The sequence below is a fragment of the Lygodium microphyllum genome, chromosome 13 (assembly GCF_053477565.2).
Source record: "Lygodium microphyllum isolate KBCC chromosome 13, Lygodium_microphyllum_v1.1.10, whole genome shotgun sequence".
NCBI lineage: Eukaryota > Viridiplantae > Streptophyta > Polypodiopsida > Schizaeales > Lygodiaceae > Lygodium > Lygodium microphyllum.
In genome coordinates, this window is record NC_141147.1 from 87650234 (window position 1) to 87665025 (window position 14792).

General features: G+C 46.4%; 1 protein-coding gene across 1 annotated transcript in view; it reads left to right on the forward strand.

Moving 5' to 3' along the window:
* Window positions 1-14792, forward strand: part of PYD2 (pyrimidine 2) — a 116520-nt gene that overhangs the window by 87359 nt on the left and 14369 nt on the right. Inside the window, exons 10-11 of the mRNA XM_087691402.1 lie at window positions 8166-8206; window positions 8418-8470. Of these exons, the coding sequence (XP_087547528.1) occupies window positions 8166-8206; window positions 8418-8470 (94 nt within the window). The remainder of the gene's footprint in view (window positions 1-8165; window positions 8207-8417; window positions 8471-14792) is intronic.

Sequence of the window (14792 nt, forward strand, 5' to 3'; positions counted from 1 at the left end):
TTTCCCTTTTTCTGCCATTAATACACTGGAATTGGAAAGCAAAGATAAGAAATTTGCATACAAAATAAAGTACTTCCCTGGTTTTAATGGCAAGGTAGCTGCTGCTGGATTTATTAGTAAGCCCGAAGAGTGAGGAACAATCCTTATTTTCCGGACTAGACCAGTCACTTGGACCACCAATATTTCTTTTATATGTGTGATAAATCTGACTGATTTCAGTTCGTCGGTGGCGATTCAAATGCTGGTACTTATCCTCACAACTACAGCAGTCGTCTTTATGTTTCACCGCACAGCTTCTTCATATCTCGCCTCACGGCTGACGCAGCTGACGCCTCGCCTTTCGTTGACCAGAAACGAAGTCTCTTTTTTTTTTTTTTGTCTCACGCTGGTTCGTTTTGCAGGCGTTGACCAGAGACGAATCCCCTTTTCGCCTCACGCCAGTCGTTTAACAAAATGTCACTTACGTGACGTGGCACACCTTCGAAAGGGTTTTTGTCGATATATGAATGGCGGGCGAGCCTCACGCGACTGGCATCTTGGCGCGCAACTCGTCGACTGAAACGCTGGCGGGCGAGCCTCAGCTTAATTAGTGAATGGCGGGCGGGCAACTCGTCGACTGAAACGAATCACGAGATCATCGATGAAGAAATCCACAAATCCACACGACACTACATGTCGGCTCTGATACCAATGAAAGATGACGATGAAAACCAGAAGAAAAACAGTCCTAATTTGTGAGCACGAGTCTTTCACTTTTCCTCCCAGCCTTGCCTAGTATGTTGCTGGCCAGACCATTGTGATCCCATTGCCAGCCGTCAAACCTTGGTGAGTCCTACTATTCTTGGACTCTCTTAATTACTAGGCACCCCTTAACCCCGTTCGGGCGCCCAAGAGCCCGGACGGTCATCCTCGTGCGTGTTTCCCTTGATTCACCTTAATGTCACATTAAATGTCACTTTAATGTCACATTCAATGTTTGTGACCTTAATGTCACATTAAATATCACTTTAATGTCACAGCTAGTCTCACTCTCTCCAACATTAGCTCATCATCCTCTACATAAAGAGCGGTATCATCTGCATACTCTTAAGTCTAGCAGCTCTGATTTCTCCCTCATCGGAAGTCGAAGGCTACGTAGCTCGCTAACACGTGAGTGGAGGAAGTAGGACATCGCCTCCGTAAGGAGTAAGAACAGATACGAGGCAAGAGGATAGCCTTGTTGGATAGATCTCTCCAGCCAAACTCCTTCCCCCTCTTGCCGCTTATAAGAACCGTGCTAGTAGCCGATCTATAAAGTGCAGAAACCCCACAGATCCATGCCTGGGGGAAGCCCAACCTCGCCATAGTGCCCTCTAAGAAGTCCCAATCAACTCTGTCATAGGCCTTCTCGAAATCCAGGAGTATATCCAATCCCTGACTACTGTGCTAAGCCCACTCGGTCGCCTCAAAGAAAGTGAAGACATTGTCTAGGATGCTCCTATCCTGGGCAGAACCCTGTCGGACAGATCTCTCCACCCGAAACTTCTCCCTCTTTCGACCACCTATGAGAACCTTGCTAGTGGCCGTTCTGTAAAGTGCAGAAACCCCACAGATCCATGCATGGGGGAAACCCAACCTCGCCATAGTGCCCTCTAAGAAGTCCCAGTCAACCCTGTCATAGGCCTTCTCGAAATCCAGGAGTACAGCCAATCCTTGACCATTGTGCTAAGCCCACTCGGTCGCCTCAAAGAAAGTGAAGACATTGTCTAGGATGTTCTTGTCCTAGACAAAACCCGTCTGTGTGTCATGAATGATGTTTGGAAGCATGGGACGGAGTCGACTACTGATCTTCTTGGCCAGTGCCTTATAGGCCACTGACAACAAGGTGATCGGTCTCCATTGGAATAGCTTTAACTGGTCTCCCCCTTTGGGGAGGAGATTGACAAGACCTATCGATAGAATCCCTAGCATTTGTCCTGAGATAAAGATCTCCTGAAAGGCAAGAAGTAGGGGGCCCTTTACCACCTCCCAGTAGCTAGTGAAGAAGGCCTTAGAAAGACCATCCTCACTCGAGCATTTCTGCTCATTGTGTGCATGGAAAGCCTCCGCTAATTCCTTCTTTGTGAAGGGTTCTAGGAGGGAGCGTCCCATCTCCTTTGTGACGAGGGATGGAATGCAGTCCTAGACCTGTTGTCTACAACGTTGTACTCTGGTTGAGACTGCCTCTTGCTGAAAAAGCTGTCTGTAGTAATCAATGGCAATCTCCATCACCTCATCTGGGCTAGAGCGAATCCCCTCGTACTGATTACGGAGGCTGCGAATCTGATCTCCTGAGGGGTGAGGCTATGCACTTGAAAAAACTCTCTGCACATCATGCCCCCCTTCTGCTACCAAAAGGCTGCGGAGGTACGGAAGGAAAACTCCGAGTGCTTGTCCTCAAGACTGGCGAGGGCTGCCCATGTGCGCACCTCCTGCGTGTGGAGAGTTGGATCCCCTGGTGCCTCCTGGAGTAGTCTTTGAGTGCTAGGTCTCGCCGAAGTACTCTCTCCTCTTCCAGCTCTACTGCCTGGCCTGTAGGGCTACCTCCTGGCAGATCCTGCTCGACTCGGCTGAGACCTTTGCAACCTCCTTTGCGATCCGGTCCCTCCTATCCCACTCCCTAGTCCAGAGCTGCTCAATCTGCCTCCTCACCTCCTCCCTCCAGTAGATCGAGTTAGGGATCTGACAGGATCGCATGCCAAGGGCTGAAGCGGGAGCATCAAGTGTGAGGAGAACCGGGTAGTGATCACACAAGGTGGTGCTAACCAACCGCCCTACCTGGCCTCCTGGAGAGTACCCCCACTCTCCCACATAAAACCAGTCTAGCCGTTCCAAGAGAGCTCCGCCCAACCGCTTGTATCCCTAAGAGAAGTCCAGCAACCTCTCTCTCCTGTGAAAAGCTGGGTCCTGCCAAGCATCACGTGCTCCTATCGTGAGGAGGAAGACTTCCCATGCCTCTTGCTCCTCCCCTGCCATACCCTGGTAGTCTCTGCCTCTACCTTGCTGGTCCTCTAAGGCTTCCAGGTTGTTAAAGTCTCCTCCAACAATCCAAGAGTCCACCTCTGGAAGTCCTGCTGCAATCTCCATCTAGAATCTGCTGCGTGCCCTAACCTCTGTAGGAGCATAGACATTGAGGACTCAAGGCATGAGTCCCCTAAGTCCAGTCTGATCCATAGGACCCTCCTTGCCACAATCGTCCCGTGGTCTCACACACAGGCGGTAAGGCTCGGGCCAATAGAGGTGCGTACATCTCCACTCTTGCCGTGGGCATCGATGAGTACTCCCAGTAGGTGTGTGAGCTGCGTGGAAGTACCTTTCCTACCCGATGGGCCTAGGCGGGGGTGAGCTTGTGCTCTTGAAGAAGTAAGATGTCGATCCATTCGGCAAGGGCAGGTTGCAGCTCCTACCGAACAATCAATTTCTTGGAGCCACGTGCCTCACTGTAGTGGAGGTTGTTTACATTTCAGGATGCTAGGTGTCAACTCATGGGGAAGCCTATGACTGACCGAACAGGCATCTGTTGTGTGGACGTTGCTGATGAAGAAGAAGAGCTATGGGGCATGCGAATGCGCTTTGCCGCAGGCTTGGAGGGTGAACTCCATTTCCCCATGGTGGCTCTCGGGCAGGGGACCATGGGGGTAATAGATGCTCTAGGCGGTACCAGTAGGGCATCTATCAGCCAAGTTGAGAGGCGTGACTTTGTGCACTGGTAGAAGCGAGCAGCTTGTGCGAGGGGCCACTCGATCACATCCATCGGTGAGCTCCACTGGGTAGGGGTTCGAAAAATGATGCTCAGATGTGGGACCTTGGCTCCAACCCACCAGTTAATGTCCATCATACATCGTGGCCACTGCTGGGAGAATAGTGCTTGCCCTCCTTCCCCCATCCACTGGGAGATGCGGTCTGGAACTTGGCTACTCACTTCCTCCTCTATCTGTGTCATCGTCCAGTCTCCTGAATGAGAGGTTTGAAAGAAGAAAACATAATTTGGTCCATCCGATGGTGCTAGTAAATGGACATTGCCGCTTCTTGACTTGGGGACTATGAAGATACCCACCTCCATAGGTAGTGGAAACAGTCCATGCTCCGCAACTCCCAAGTAGGACCACGGACCACTGCAGAAAAACTCCTGTGGGAGCGATTGCGCCTGTTGAGGAAAAGTGTGACGGATGGTTGGGCCAGATGAGCTAGTGGCTGTGTGGGGAAGGAGGGGGGGGGTAGGCTGTTGGTGAGGAGAAGATATGGGCGTGTGAGGCTTGTCACCCCCTGTGGGAAGGGGGGGGGGTGACTTGTACTGGGTGAGGATCAAGGGGGCTGATTGGCGGGGGGGATGGTGGGGAAGAAGAAGAGTGAGGGATGGTGGGGTGATTGGAAGTGTGAGGGGGGGGGGGGTGAGTGGCCCTGGAAGGGGGGGGGGGAATGATCCATGAGGAGGGGGTGGGTACGTGGCCTGTGGGATCTCGGGTGGGGTAGCCTGTGACACCTCAGTGGGTGGTGGGGGTGGAGGCCTGTGATCTTGCTGGGTGGGACGAGTTGGGGGGTGGTGTGCGGTGCTCTGTGGTGGGTCCATCGCCCACCCTCCTGCTCTCTGTTGCCATGGTTGTGTTTGAGGGGCTCACTGAGGCCCCCCCTGCCGTCTCCCTCTCTGTCGTTGCTGGACCCGTATAAAACCGTTAGCATCCACCTGCAGGTCTGTTGGTGAGCCGCTTCGGCTCCGAAACGCATGCAATCTGTTGCTTGATGCCCAAATTCATGGCATCGTAGGCATCGACGAGACTACCCTGTCACAATAACCTGTTGCCTGAAAAAGTATCTGCTTGCCTCAATCTCCAGAAACTTAGGTATGTTCTTTGTATCTTTCAGAGCCACCCGTACCTTCGGGACTCATGTAGCTGTCATTGCATCCGCGAAGGAGGCAGGAAGAATTGTATCGAAGAGCTGTTCAAAGTCCTCCACTAACTGACGATACTCTATTGCCAGTTTGGGGAATAGGAGGGTGATAAGGTGTCTAAGAAACCTGGTGTGGAGCACGAATTCCTCCACTGTGAAGCCACTATACCAGGGAACCATATAGATGACCCCTTCGTGGAGGCATAAGGTGAGCTATCCACTAGCTCGCAGGCTGCATCCGCGGAGGTGAGTCGAACCATGAAGATCCCTTGACCCATGAGGACTGCCTCTACGATTTGCGTTGTGCCGATGCGTAGCGTGGAGTGAAGCTAATCCCAAAGCTGGGCCCTGGATAGAGAGTGTCCTACGACCTGACCAAAGATTGCTGTTTCTTTCAGTTCCTGCTTTGTGGCATGGACGGCTAAGATGTGTTCCTTAGAAAGGATGATCCGCAAGGTGTTTGACTGGGGGGCAGGACCTACTGAGCGAGTTGCTGTGCTACCGGGGGGGAATGTTACTGCAGACAGAGGGAGCAACAGGGGAGGGGGGGATCGATTGCTTTGGGCTGGCGCTGTTTACAGGTGCTGGTGGCGGAGCAGGGGAGGTAGCAGGTGTCGAAATGGGAGAGAGGAGGGGATGTCTGTCACAGGTGGCGGCCGCTCACTAGATGTTGGCGACAGTCAGTTAGAGGGAGGTCGAGGGGGCAGCTTGGAGACGAGGAGAGGTCGAGTGATAGGGGAGCGGTGGCGAGGAGGGGGCGGACTTGCGGATTGCCTGGCGAGAGGGGGGGGGGGGGGAGGGCGAGAGAGCCGGGGGCAGCGCGGGGGCGCGATGGCAGCAGCAGCAGCGCGACGGAGGAACCTCAAGAGAGCTATCCAAAAAATGTGATTTCGTAAAAGTGGTGTATACTGGGCTTGGGTACATATTCACTGCAGCATGTTGATCCATGCTTACTAGAGATTCCACTTGATGTCCTCATGCAAAATATCCACTAAAATGTTGGTGAATGTTTTATACAAAGCCCCCATTAATAGGATACCACTCAGTAAATCGATGAGGAATGGGACCTTAGCCAAAAGGTAAATGCTTCAGGTTTTCCAATCATCCGATATACAATGAGCCATACCTCCTAACAGGTTTTTGTGTGTGAGTGCCACTCCTTGTACAAAAGTTGGAAATCGGATAATTTTGTGAAAGTATTGGATTGAGGATATTTTCAAGGCTGCATGTGCATCTCCATTTGCAAATGTGTTGATTGTATCCTAGAATAAATTCTCTCTCACTTTCAATGGACTTGAAAGATCTAATGCAACAGACAAATTTCTTTCTTAGGAGAGCTTGCACTGCAGTAAAGTTTGCAATCCTTTTGTTGCCTCCTGATAAATGCACATTGGAATCATACCAATTCTTTGGTGCAATGGTGCTTTGCCTGTCAACAATATGGACAACAAATTGCCTCTTAAAGGGTGATCACCTTTTTCTTTGGAGATGTATGCTTGGAGTTATTTTTTTGGGCTCATTGCTTGTGTTTTGTATGATTGCTCTGGCCATCTGTCATTGATGTGCAGCTTCTTGTGAGTCCTCTTTGCACAGCTTTTGGTCCCGTCCTTGCTCCAGAGACCTTATCTGGAGACTCTGATTTTCTCAGGCTTTGTTTCCTGCATTTCAGATTCAGCAAGCTTTTCTGCCTATTTGGTGCCTATGCTACCTTTTTCTTTTGGATTTGCTTTTGGACTTTATTGACTATCTGGGAAAGTCTGCAGCTTGGCAACATTTGAGCATGTCATTGTGGATGGCTACCTATATCACAGATAACAACATCATTGATTTAATAGGCCTTTAATGCAGCCAATAATGTGAATTTCAGAAGTCAAGTTGAAAGCTAAAAGCATTCTAATTTCTAGTATACTGGATGTGCCAAAGCTGAGCCAGGAGCAATATATGAAACAGATGAGAATGTGGCTACAATTTCTTAGTTTGAGGTGATTTTTCCCACGACCCATGCTCAATTGGTCATTCTTTGCAATGCCACTGAAGTCCAGACCATGAATTTATGAAAATGAAATCACGTCTGTCTAGCAACCAGGCAGGAGACAAAAAGATGAGATGCAATCTCCACCATCTAGTACAAAATACATAATCTCCACCAGCGGTCTTGTGCTGCTGTACCATGTTGCCAGTAGGGAGGCCTTGATTAAGAACTCTCCAGACAAATACCTCACCTTGATACAGGATCTTGGTCTTCCTAACTAACAATCTATTTGTACGGCCATCTATACACAACCACAGAGCATTGTAGCACATGTTTACAGTATGCCATGTGCCTCCCAGGATATCATCTGGTCTAATTTGTCTAGATCTAGAATAGGATACATACAAGAGATGTCATAGTGGCACCTGATGGCTCTTCTATCTATGCCAGGAAGACCTTTTGTGAAGCTTGTGTCTAGATAGGGCACCCTTGAATAGGTGAGCCAGGTTGGTCTCCAAGAGATATTGTTCTGTGATGACTGGTAAGCTTGTAATATTACCAAGATTCCAAATTAATGTTAGATAAGCAATGCAATGATGATATCCAACTTCTAGTCATTCTTCATAGCTCCACTTATTATCATTGTGCTACATTGAATTGCAAAGTGCATTTTCATTTCCAGTTGATGCACTTCTATTCTTTCATTATGTACCCTTGTATCATGATGCATGCATTCCCAATTGTAATTTCTATAACAGCACACTCAGAAATTGAATTGTGAATACCGCAAGGACGAAATTTTGTTCTGATTAACTTTGCATTTCATTTTGAGCAACGCATGTGTTAATATGGATAAAGGTTTCCTTGGAATATCAGTTTTCTACCAGAGCAAGTTCCAATCTGGTGCATAACAGTCATGTGCTTTCTAACACACCATAAAGAGTACATTATCACTGTGCTTCAAACATAATTTATTGAAGACATCCTGGAAAGAAACACGATGGCTCTAGTTGATATATGTAATAGCAACCCTGCTGTTACAGGTCTTAGACATCCTTTGTGGGTGAAAGGATGCACCTAACAGTAGCGTAGGCATTTGCAACATTTTTCTATTGTTTTGAGTGCTTATCGTAATCTTATCTTATGTGTTTAACCTTTGTGATTTTTTCATATTATAAGATGTAGTTCTGTGGTCTCTCAAACAGCTCTGTTCACTTAACCAGAATGTGAAATGATCTCATATTTTAGATCTAGCATTAAATCTGGTAGATTTTATGTTGTGCAGGTATAGAAGAACGTATGCATGTATTGTGGGATATCATGGTGGTAAGCACAACAACAAACACCTGCTTGAACCTGCTCTATTCAAGCACAAGTTCATTGTTATTGAAATTGAATGTCTTTTAACTTGTGCTTGGTGTAAGGATTGTTTCAAACTTTCTTTACGATGTGATGTTTTAGAGAGAATTGTTAACATTAGAATAAAGGCAAGTAACACTTCTAGATGCTTTACTCACAAGATGTTCATTGGCTTTAGAATTCTGGAAAGATCACACCTATGGATTACGTGAGAATAACAAGCACCGCATGGTATGCTCTCTCTCTCTCTCTCTCTCTCTCTCTCTCTCTCTCTCTCTCTCCCCCCCCCCCCCGCGCCCCGGCCGGTCGCCACCATAATAGGTAGTTGTATTAATTACGAAAGATACAAGGTTACACAATTGAAAGATGCAGGATGACTCTAGGCCATCGTGCATAAATGCAACTCTCTCTTACAAGCAACATGAGAAAGGAACACCAAGCAGCACAAAAATCAGGGCAAGTTCACTGAAGAGACCGCCTGATGCCAAGGTACTGAATCCTTTGTTGAATAAGATCAAGGTGCCACTGAAGAAGTCCTTTAAGCTTGGCCACATAATTTTGGATGCCCGAGATAGCATAAAAAAGGAATGCATTGCACCGTGCACATGATGCAAAAATGTCAGCAGCCCCAGAATTTGAGAAAGTGAAATAGAATCTTCATGTGAGGTTGTAGTGGACCTTGATGCTTAGGCTTACCAAAAACCCAATCAAAAGGACGCATCTTGGTGCCCACCAATGCATGCCAAACATCAGAAAGAAGCAGCCAAATTTTCCGGGCAAAAGGACAAGAGATAAATTGGTGATGGGAAAACTCCATTGCCATTGCTATAGTACAGAACAAATAGTTCCCATTGGAAATACCTTGGCAGTGAAGAGCTGAAGCAAGGAGAAGACCACCCACCAACATGTGTGCCAAATGAATACCTTGCATTTGAAGGACATCTTATTATGCCATCCTTTCATCATTGTCAACTTTCACTAGGCTTTAGATTTGTGTGGTCCCTAAAGTGCATCAGCTTTAATGGTCAACCATGAATGATCTTTGATCATGAGGTGGTAAATCTGATTAATTGAAGAAGATTGGAGACTCAAGTGGCCTGCAAGGTTGCAATCCTACAAGGGATAGGTAGAATCTAGGGTAGGAAAAGGTTGGCGGTCTCGTAAAAGTCTGGAGACCTTGCCCAAAAGGTTAGGTAGCCATGAGGGACCTGGAAAACCTGCCTAGCCGTGCGAAAAGACAGGAGTGTGCATTGAGGCAAGAGAATGGTATTAGCCATCAAGACCAATCTAAGGGGAGCCATGCGATTTCTCTAATTTGTCCTCCCATGAGAGCAGACGAGATACCACCAAAATTTCCATTTGGAAAGAATTGGCAGCCAATCTATCCTCAACTGGGTGCCATTGTACCTTGTAAAGCAACATTTTTCAAGAACATAACAAGTGAGTGAGAAGTCTGAAGCAGATGTAGAAAACTGAATGCTAGCACTAAGGACATGCCACCAAGAACCCTGAATCTTCGTATTACCCTGCCAAAGGCCATGATCTTTAAGAAAATTATTGGCAATAACTGTCCAAGGTTGTTGATTGGCACATATCGACTGCAAAAGCGACCAGCGAAGGGCTGTCGTATGGGTATGCACATCCAAAACAGCCGTGCCGCCCATGGATCTTGGTGCACAGACATGATTCCAAGATATCCATGATATACCAACATGAACTATCACTATTTGGGTTGTACATAGATGAAATTTCAGAATATGTGGATAGAACTGGTGGGCTGGAACCAGCTTTGCTGGAGTGCTGATACCATTGTTGCTTTTGAGATAGAGACCTTAAGGTGAACCTTGGGAAAACTAAAGTGATGGTATTTAACACCTCACCTGCTTGGGTGACGAGAGTTGAACACCAGTTTACTTTTGATGAAAGCTAGTGGAGATGGTGAGACAGTATGTTTATTTGGGGGTCACGTTGAAGGGCTTACAGTTCTCTTGGACAGAGACATCAGAAGCTCATTTGGCAAAAGCATATGTAGCCTTAGGTGCATTGGAGAGGCAATATGCTTACATGCAGTTTCATGAACAGCATACCAAGCTGTGGCTTTTTGACATCCTGGTTACACCCACACTCCTATAGGAGGCAGCTATTTGGGGTCCGAGTCTCTTCCACATGAGGAGACAGCCTTTGGGAGACCAGGATGGACCAGAGAAGGAATAGCGTGACGGGTGGGAGCATATGGAAAGACCACTTGCCATGATGATCTCACGTATGATAGGCATAGAAACATGAAATGGGGAATGGGAACGGGGATGGGGACGGGGACGGTGACAGGGACACCAAACCTAGGGAATGGGGACGTGAGAACGGGAACGACATTAAAAAAATTAAAATTCATGAAAAAAAATTAATATTTCACTCATAATCCATGTGGACTTTGTAGTGTTAAAATCAAGGTATATAATCCACAAGGACAAATCATTTTAAGTTTGAACTTTAAAGATATCATGCAACTGCTCATTAGAAACTGAATTACAACTTACAAGGCTCAAGAGGTAAGCTATTCAATTATAAAATGCATAATACATATGCCATAAATGATAAAACAATGAACAATGAACTAAGCTTTAAAGTCTAAGCTGAAAGAACATGCCCATGGTCCCATTGCCAAAAAACTTAAAAGATTACAAATATGAAGTCTAATCTTTGAAAGAACATGCTCATTGTCCCAAAAAATACTACAAATATAAAGTCTAATTTCTAGACTGAAGCAAAATGCGGCATGCCAAAATAGCCCAAAGGACAACTGCAAGACTATAAGTACAAATATAATGTCAGTATGACACAACAGCCCAAGTGTCACACTGTCATCAAGGATCATAATATCATATACAATGTACATGTGTCATATATCATGAGACTCATGATAAGTAAACTAAATCAAAGATCATCATCATGATCTGAGGCTGCTCTTGCTACTCTTGAAGTGCTAGTCTCATCATCATGTGTACCATGAATTGCTGCATCTCCCTCAACATCAGCATGTGTCTCCTCTTCTTGCTGCATCTTCCACTCTGTGAATGGATCAGGCTTTGTTGTCATATTGTTACATAACATCCTCAAATTAGCACTTACGAATAGTAGATCGTTTACCCACACCAAGACAGTTTCTCCTCTTTGAAGCAATGTGAGCGTATGTACTCCACAATTGCTCCAAACAAGAGGAGCTTAAATACTGTCTCAAAATACGGGTGGCTAGTTGCTGCAACTCAGGATCATCTGAACCCTAGTCCTCCCACCACAAAACTGCCCCAATCTTACAACGATCCTCCTATGCATCCCCACAACCAAAAGAACCCCGAAAGGTCCTATAACATAAAAGTTGGTCTTTGATCTTTTGTCTAGTGCCATGATCAGGCACTAGACGAGACAATATAAGTCTCCATGTATCCATAACCTCAGTGTCATTCTCTTGACCCTTGCCCTAGAACTTAGGATCCACAACAAATTCAACTACATGCATGGGTGAGCTATAGGAGTTCCACCTCGTCACAACTAAATGGCATATCTCCTCATATGCCTCATCATTTGATACCAACTCCTGCAGCTTTTTATTCAGCCTATCCATAGCCTCATATACCTTGCCAATGGAAGGTTGTATAGCATCCATAACCCTCAATAAATACACAATAGGTGATGCCATAGCATCTATCTGCTTTACATCATCCCAAAAAGTGGAGTTATTTGCTTTCTCCAAGCATAAGATACCTGTAGGAGTATCTGTCAATGTTGATGAGGTGAACTCATCACTAAGAAATAACTGCCTCAAGGCGCCTGTGCATTCTCTTAATCTGCCTAGGATCAAGAAGTTAAAGGCAAATGTGGTATCAAAGTATTTTAAAAGTGTCTTCTTCGACCACAAAGAGAATTGATGGCGAAGAAATTGGTGATTCAAAACAAAGTTAACCATGGAGCTCCTTGCTCTATGACAGGTGCAATCCATGACAAGTTATCAATATCCTTTAGTAGGTTATTCAAGCAATGAGCCATACAATATGAAACTGTGATATGCAGATAATATCCTGGATAATAGCACCTGCTACCCTATTTACGAGCCCTCTATCTGCAACAAATCCCACAACATGCTTTGGGCCAATAATAAGCTCAATACCTGTAATCTACTCTGCTGCAAGTACATCTGTTGACTTTCCTGTCCCTGATGCATCATGTGAAGATATGAAATACATTTCCCCATGAGAATAAGCAACCATACCATGAATGGATCGCTTGCGTGTATCATTCCAACCATCAGCAATCAAGAAAACTCCAGTTTCAGCCCATAGGTTCTTTCTAGTCACTGCTGCTTGCTTAACAAGGCGCTTTTCCTTGTTGAGCAAAGTGGTATGTAAGGTTTTTGATGATGGAGGTACATACGAAGGGTCATACTCACCAATCTTCTTGCACATCAATTTAAAATACTCTGACCTGGCTGCACGAAATTGAATGTGGTCATGATAAAAAAACGTGCCACTGATGTATCCACCTCTTTCCTCTTCTTGGGATCCCAACTAGCATCAAGTGTGCTCTGTCTACGTGCAACATGTGGTGTTGTTGATGCCATGGCCGATGCAATGCCTGTAGTAGGTGTGGAGCTAGCACTTCCTGATACTGACCTTACTCTGGACACATTTGATGGGGATGGTGTCCCAAAAGTTGCAGGGTTAATTGCAACACGTGGTGGTCTAGATGCAAGATAAGCTTGTTGACCTGCTACATGGTCACGAAGCTCCCTTTGCTTCTCCAAGGTCACATTAGGATAAAACTGTACCTTTGAATTTGGCTCATGTAGGAGATGAGCTCGGACCTGATTATGCATAAAACGGAACTAGTGGCAATTGGTATTCCATATTCTAATATTTAAGTAACTTTGAAAAATTAAAATCAATAAAAATTCAAAATAGAAATGCTCGGTTCAATGGATTACCTTGTTTGCTCCACTAGCTTACTTGTATGGGCAAAGCTTGCAAGCCCATGGTCAAGATCCTCCGCCACTCAATGGGCGGCCAGCATTTACTTCTTCCCACCATGACCAATGTTCGGACCTTCTTTCTCGACCACTGGCCACGGGCGAGGCAAGAATATGAAGCCATTTCAGACTGAAAATTGAAATAAAAATGGCTTGAGAGAAGCGAGAACTCGAGTCTCGAGAGAAGGGAGAAGGCTCAAGAGTCAAGAGTGAGGGTCCAAGCCCCAAGGAGAAGTTGAGAACTTGGCACTTACAAGAGAGAAGGGAGAAGGAAGAAGAGAAGAGGAGAAGAATGGAGAACTTGGAACTTGGAGAAAAAAGAAGAGAAGGGAGATGGAAGAAGAGAAGGGAGAAGGAAGAGAAGGGAGAAGCTGGAGCAGATGGGGGTTGGCCACTAGAGCAACAGGGGCCCAGGGCAGGCTGCTCCAGGGTAGGCTGCAGTAGACAGGAGGTAGGTGGGAGGTGTAGCAGATAGGAGGTGGACGGAAGCGTGCAGTCAATAGGCAGGCAGGAGTGCACAGGATCGACGAGCAGGTGCGAGCAATAGGCAGCACGAAATGATGGGCCGAAGCAGCCAGAGGTAAGTGGGATGCCACATGGCATTCCCTGTCTTGTTTCGGACAGGGAACATTCCATAGTTTTGGAATGCATGCCATAACGGCTTCGTGCCGGGGACGGTGATTCGGCATGCTAGGAGGCTGGTCCGCCGGCCGTTTCCTGTTTCTATGATGATAGGAACAAAGATCTAGGCCCCACATGAGATTATTAGAGCTGAGTTTGGAGCTTCACCCATGGGGGTTGAGGCCTTGGTCTAGGTAGTGACTTTCATACATAGACTATGGGAGCTTCCCCAAGGTAGATACCCATGGCTAGCCGTGGCCTCTTCTAGACAGCTAGCAAGAGATGGTGATAGATATTGTTGGTATGCTTAGATGAGTATATGGATGACTTTACATGGGCTATAGATTGACAGACTACCCCCCGTTGACTATAGCCTAGATTGCCCTACACTTGACCTAAGGCGATTAGAGCTGAACCATGTGATTAGAGTAGACATACTGAGGTTAGATATAGAGAAGACTTGGATCCAACCAAGCCCCCTTTTCCCATGGCATGAGGATGACACACTACCGGATCTACTTTCTTCAGGTATTTGAGGATGGTTTCATCACCTAACTGGTTTACATGGATACACAGCTGCCTCATGGATTGCACACAATTATTGGCTAGATCTGCACCTCGTTCCACCACTTGAGGAATGAGATAGGGAGATGGGAAGGCATATAGATAGAGAAACACATATGCCCACTATGCGTCAGAGAGCCAAAGATAGAGGAACACTATATCTGTCAATGCATGGTATATTATGATATACGGGGTAGATACCACTGTTTGTTTGGAGAGGGTTTTGGACCCTTGAGACAAATCATGCAATTTGAGGATTAGAGATGCTTGGTATTTTCTTCTTGGAGCTCCAGAGGTTTAGAGCAGCTATTCTACGGAGTAGGAGGCCCCCATAGCTTGTTGGCTCAC